At 45.4% G+C, this 6,306-nt stretch overlaps 1 protein-coding gene across 1 annotated transcript; it reads right to left on the minus strand.

The window, feature by feature from the left end:
* Nucleotides 1-604: 604 nt before the first annotated feature.
* LOC110512766 (single-strand DNA endonuclease ASTE1-like) lies at nucleotides 605-5,603 on the minus strand. The gene is made up of 5 exons (XM_090185831.1): nucleotides 4,745-5,603; nucleotides 1,466-1,986; nucleotides 1,160-1,373; nucleotides 875-1,049; nucleotides 605-740 (listed from the first exon to the last, which is right to left on the minus strand). Exons 1-5 carry the CDS (start codon nucleotides 5,493-5,495, stop codon nucleotides 605-607), a joined length of 1,797 nt encoding a protein of 598 aa, XP_090041957.1. The 5' UTR covers nucleotides 5,496-5,603.
* Between the last annotated feature and the right edge of the window lie 703 nt (nucleotides 5,604-6,306).

Below are 6,306 nucleotides of genomic sequence, written 5' to 3' on the forward strand. Positions count from 1 at the left end.
CCTATATAGTGGTCCTATATAGTGTTCCCTATATAGTGGTCCCTATATAGTGGTCCCTATATAGTGATCCCTATATAGTCGTTCCCCATAGTGGTCCCTATATAGTGGTCCTATATAGTGGTCCCTATATAGTGGTTCCTATATAGTGGTCCCTATATAGTGGTCCCTATATAGTGGTCCCTATATAGTGGTCCCTATATAGTGGTCCCTATATAGTGGTCCCTATATAGTGGTCCCTATATAGTGGTCCTATATAGTGGTCCCTATATCTATAACTCAGCAGATGTATGTATAGTGGTTCATATATCTATAACTCAACAGTTATATAGTGGTCTGTATATAGTGGTCTGTATATAGTGGTCTGGATATAGTGGTCTGTATATAGTGGTCTGTATATAGTGGTCTGTATATAGTGGTCTGTATATAGTGGTCCCGATATCTACAACTTGACAGAGCTTTGTTAAATATTTCCTTCCTCTTGCAGTGGGACATTTGGACTTCAGTACAACCTCCTCCGGCACCATCATCATCATCAACATCCTCTTCTTCCTGCAGCACCAGAATCTGTGGAGGGTCCGTCAGGTTGTCCAGTGGTCTCAGCTTCCTAGGAGTTGAGTATGGCTTCCAGCATGGCTCTGTACAGCTGCCCAGAGGAAGGGTCTTCCATCAGGAGAGAATCCGGGGTCACCCCCCGTCTCAGTTGGCCCACAAGCTGGTGCAGCAGACTACCCTTGTACAGCCTAGACTCCAACAGGGAAACAACAGAGGGTTGAATTAGCTGTGTTGCTGCTGGGCTAGAAAACAATGTAAAGGAATACCACTGGTCTACTCTAGAGGTTAGAGGTTAGGGTTGTTTTAGGAAGTGACACCTTACCAGGCACACTGAGGCTCAGGTAGAGGGAGACACAGAAGTTGGTTCAGGTAAAGGCCATCCCTCATGCAGCGCTGCCATTGGTTATAGGCGTGGGCCACACCCAGGTCTGGACTCATAGCACGTCTCTGAATCAGCCCTCTCATCCTCTCCAACACTGGTCCCTCCTCTATAAACCCTGATACACAAGAAGGGGAGGAGTCATTGGCTGCACTTCACGCACTTTATTTATAAATTCCAAGTTGTGTGTGGCTGTGTGTGTGTTTTCATTCATATTCTGGTCCATACCTCTCTGGCTCTTCCTCTGTCTGCAGAGCTCTCCATACACCAGTCCTAGTAGCAGGGCCTGCAGGAGAGGATGGTCTGGTCGGGGATGGGCGTGCCTCAGCCAGTAGTAGGTAACAGCCACAGGAAGTCCCAGGTGAGGTGGGAGACCCTTCAAAGTGGACTGGGACACACCAACGGTCTCCAAAAACACCTCAAGCCGCACTGAATGTGGAGCCTAAGAGACAGAACAAGAGAATGAGAATCAATTTCAGAATCAACAGCAGCATGTTTATATTATACTGTATACTATATCACATGTCGACATACCTTATCCAGTGTGGCCAGCTGCAGCTGTTGTGCAGCACTGGGCAGGATGGCTGTAACCATGCTGCTGGTCAGGTTTGTTTCTTCCCTGTCATACTCCTCCACTTCCCTCCCCTCACCCAGCAGCAGCCCGTAGAATGCCTGCCGTATGGGCCGAGAGGTGATGTTCCCACTGGGTAAGCTGTGATCTTCCACTTGGATACCCTGTATCACTGGCCTCTGCTGCAGAATGTATATCATGTAGGGGGGAAGTGTCCCCTTCGTCAACGGCAGCAGAGTCCAGTCTGGAAGGACACTCAGATGGTCTGGGAGTAGGCCGGCATCAGGAGCCTCGCCATCATTGAAGAAACGCTCCAGGCAACCGGGTTGAATCTGGTATGTTTCTATGCCCCGAGAGAGGGCCTGGAGGGCAGCATCCATGTTGTTTTCCCCATGACAAATGAGGAGGTGCACATTGTCCAAGGCCTCCTGCTTCTCCTGGAAACTGGCCAGCCATTTCAGCAACTTGTTGAAAAAGACAACCCCTTCCCAAGCACAAAAAAACAACACACATATATATATATATATATATATATATATATATATAAAATATTGCAGGCATTGAATATACCTTTGAGCATCAATTACACCAGTTATTAATTACACTTTGGATGGTGTATCAATACACCCAGTTACTACAAAGATACGGGTATCCTTCCTAACTCAGTTGCCAGAGAGGAAGGAAACCGCTCAGGGATTTCACCTTGAGGTCAATGGTGACGTTAATGGCTGAGATAGGAGAAAACTGAGGATCAACAACATTGTAGTTATTCCACAATATTAACCTAATTGACAGAGTGAAAATAAGGAAGCCTGTACAGCAGGGATCTCCAACCTTTTCTAGCATGACAGCTACATAAAGAAAAATGAATTTCACGAGCTACTCATTTTTTTAATAGCTTTCAAATCGTCAAATTCTTCTCCTCTCCTCAACCCTGCATCTCTTCCCCTGTTCCTTGTACAAGATATGTGTTTTCTGGCAATATATAATAGTCAAATAACAATTCTAAGGGGGCCCTATAAAATGTTATTTTGAATTATTCCAAATTCTGTTTTTTACTCTCAATATTACAATTATTCAGAGAGAAACAATGGAAATTGATGTTCTGAGTCAATGCTTAAATCACATCAACAGAAAAATGTAGAGGTCTGAAAAAAAATGCTAACAAATGTAAAAAAAATCTGTAATTCCCCTTTAATTGTACATCTAGCAGGAGAGGAATGTATTAGTTTAGCAATGTTTCTGCTGTTAGGCCTACTGCTGCAGCACATCATGGCAGAGACTGCTAAACAATGGCCTCCTAATTTATGCAAATAATCATGATATCCAAAACCATTCAAAAGTTTGGGGTCACTTGGAAATGTCCTTGTTTTTGAAAGAAAAACATCAAATTGATCAGAAATACAGTGTAGAAATTGTTAATGTTGTAAATGACTATTGGAGCTGGAAACGGTTGATTTGTTATGGAATATCTACATAGGCGTACAGAGGCCCATTATCAGCAACCATCACTCCTGTGTTTCAATGGCACGTTGTGTTAGCTAATTCAAGTTCATCATTTTAAAAGGCTAATTGATCATTAGAAAACCCTTTCGCCATTATGTTAGAAGAGTTGAAAACTGTTGTACTGATTAAAGAAATAATAAAACTGTCTTTCTTTAGACTAGTTGAGTATCTGGAGCATCAGCATTTGTGGGTTCGATTACAGGCTCAAAATGGCCAGAAACTTGTCAGCCTATTCTTGTTCTGAGAAATTAAGACTATTCCATGCGAGAAATTGCCAAGAAACTGAAGATCTCGTACAACGCTGTGTACTACTCCCTTCACAGAACAGCGCAAACTGGCTCTAACCAGAATAGAAATGTTTAAATTCATGGTCAGACAACACAAAGAGAGAATGGTACATAAAAAAGGAATTACGTTCCATTGACGTGCGCTTAACTTGGGTCTTAATCGGCCCTCATTAGGAGGAATGTATTATATAAAACGTTTTCTATTCCATCTGACTTGGAAATGAAACAGACAAGCTGCTGCACATAATTTGTAAAAACGGGTTGGGTTGTTTGTTCTCTGGATCTGGAACCCAAACTGGTTGGGTTGTTTGTTCTCTGGATCTGGAACCCAAACTGGTTGGGTTGTTTGTTCTCTGGATCTGGAACCCAAACTGGTTGGGTTGTTTGTTCTCTGGATCTGGATCCCAAACTGTCTGGGTTGGTTGGTGTCTGGATCTGGAACCCAAACTGGTTGGGTTGTTTGTTCTCTGGATCTGGATCCCAAACTGGCTGGGTTGTTTGTTCTCTGGATCTGGATCCCAAACTGGTTGGGTTGTTTGTTCTCTGGATCTGGATCCCAAACTGGCTGGGTTGGTTGGTGTCTGGATCTGGATCTGGATCCCAAACTGGCTGGGTTGGTTGGTGTCTGGATCTGGATCTGGATCCCAAACTGGCTGGGTTGGTTGGTGTCTGGATCTGGAACCCAAACTGGTTCCAGATGTTTGTTCTCTGGATCTGGATCCCAAACTGGTTGGGTTGGTTGGTGTCTGGATCTGGAACCAAAACTAGTTGGGTTGGTTGGTATGGACAGGTATAAGCTACGGACAATGAACACAATCGAATTTTATCAATGGAAATTTGAATGCACAGAAATACCGTCACAAGATTCCGAGGCCCAATGTCGTGCCATTCATCTGCCCCCATCACCTCATGTTACTGGTTGGTAGGTGATCAAATACTTATGTCATGCAATAAAATGCAAATTAATTACTTAAAAATCATACAGTGATTTTCTGGATTTTTGTTTTAGATTCCGTCTCTCACAGTTGAAGTGTACCTACGATAAAAAATTACAGACCTCTACATGCTTTGTAAGTAGGAAAACCTGCAACATCGGCAGTGTTTCAAATAGTTGTTCTCCCCACTGTATATATATCAATATTTGTTAACTAGGCAGGTCAGTTCAGAACTAATTCCTATTTACAATGACGGCCTAGGAACAGTGGGTTAACTGTGTTGTTAAGGGGCAGAACGACAGATTTTTTTCACCTTGTTAGCTCGGGAATTCGATCTAGCAAGCTTTTGGTTACTGACCCAACGCTCTAATCACTAGGCTGCCTGCCGTCCCTACACTCTAACCACTAGGCTACCTGCCGTCCCTACACTCTAACCACTAGACGACCTGCCGCCCCAAATGCATCTGTAGTAGTTATGTTTACTTCGGTATACGCGTAAAATGTTCAAACTTACCGCGCTTCCAATTGGGTTCCATCGACAAGCTGTCTTCAAACTTGATGGGAAAGCCCATCTTATCCAAGTTGACATAGTCGTTTCCTGTGATGGCACCAAAGACTGGGAGAAGCTGTCTGTTGATGTTGACTTGTCTGCAGAAGCTTGTTGTGGTGTACCGCTTGCAGGGGATGTAATTTTGAGGACTCCAGCGTTGCACTGACGCGTTCTGCCACTGAAAATGGGACATGGGAAGAAATCCTGCCTGGATGTCAAAAATATAAAAGTCACTGTCATTGGACAGGACCGGACACTTCCACTTTTGAGCCAGTGAGGCTATTTCTTGGTCTGCCTCAGAAAGGGCCTGTGCGAACGGCACATTCAAGCTGGAGAGAACCTGTTTAAAGACTTGTCTGGCAAGGGTTGGTATTAACCAGGCCCCTCGAAGCCCCTTGGACCACTTGTTGGCTGTGTCGATCTTTGATTCAGCTCGTTTTCTGACAGTTTCAAACTTTTTGTCGGTGTGGTCGGAGCCTCCGTCTATAATCACATACGGTTCAATGCTACAATCTCTCAGCGCCTTAAAGAACTTGCAGACCTGGTCCTCAAATACATCATAATCCCCTCCATGCTGCTGATCCACACATGAGGTCAAATAAAGAGAGTGGTAGATATTACAACCATCTATGACTACCTTGCTGTTTCTGAAATGATCATTTGTTAAAATCTCTCCATGATCACCTATAAATTTGGCCAAACCCTTGATACCCATGATGAGATCCTTCTAGGATATGATGTCTCTCGAAGTGAAGAGGTTCAGTCACAGGACTATTTATAGGATCATTACAAAGGAAGGGTTTACATTTCGTTAAGTTTCCCTTTCAATACGTCATCTCCCTAATCTCTGTATGGACACTTGCTGAGCAGGTCTAGACTAGTTTATGGGAAATCCTATATGAAAATAATACAGTCAGAAATGGGTTACAACTGTGGTGGTGGTGTGGGCTACCATGGTGGTGGTGTGGGCTACCATGGTGGTGGTGTGGGCTACCATGGTAGTGGTGTGGGCTACCGTGGTGGTGGTGGTGTGGGCTACCGTGGTGGTGGTGTGGGCTACCATGGTGGTGGTGGTGTGGGCTACCGTGGTGGTGGTGTGGACTACCATGGCGGTGGTGGTGTGGGCTACCATGGTGGTGGTGGTGTGGGCTACCATGGTGGTGGTGGTGTGGGCTACCATGGTGGTGGTGGTGTGGGCTACTGTGGTGGTGGTGTGGGCTACTGTGGTGGTGGTGTGGGCTAACATGGTGGTGGTGGTGTGGGCTACCATGGTGGTGGTGGTGTGGGCTACCATGGTGGTGGTGGTGTGGGCTACCATGGTGGTGGTGGTGTGGGCTACCATGGTGGTGGTGGTGTGGGCTACCATGGTGGTGGTTGTGTGGGCTACCGTCGTGGTGGTGTGGACTACCATGGTGGTGGTGTGGACTACCATTATGGTGGTGGTGTGGGCTACTGTGGTGGTGGTGTGGACTACCATGGCGGTGGTGGTGTGGGCTACCTTGGTGGTGGTGGTGTGGGCTACCATG

The sequence above is a fragment of the Oncorhynchus mykiss genome, chromosome 2, assembly GCF_057628025.1.
Source record: "Oncorhynchus mykiss isolate SJ-2025 chromosome 2, ASM5762802v1, whole genome shotgun sequence".
NCBI classification, from domain to species: Eukaryota; Metazoa; Chordata; class Actinopteri; order Salmoniformes; family Salmonidae; genus Oncorhynchus; species Oncorhynchus mykiss.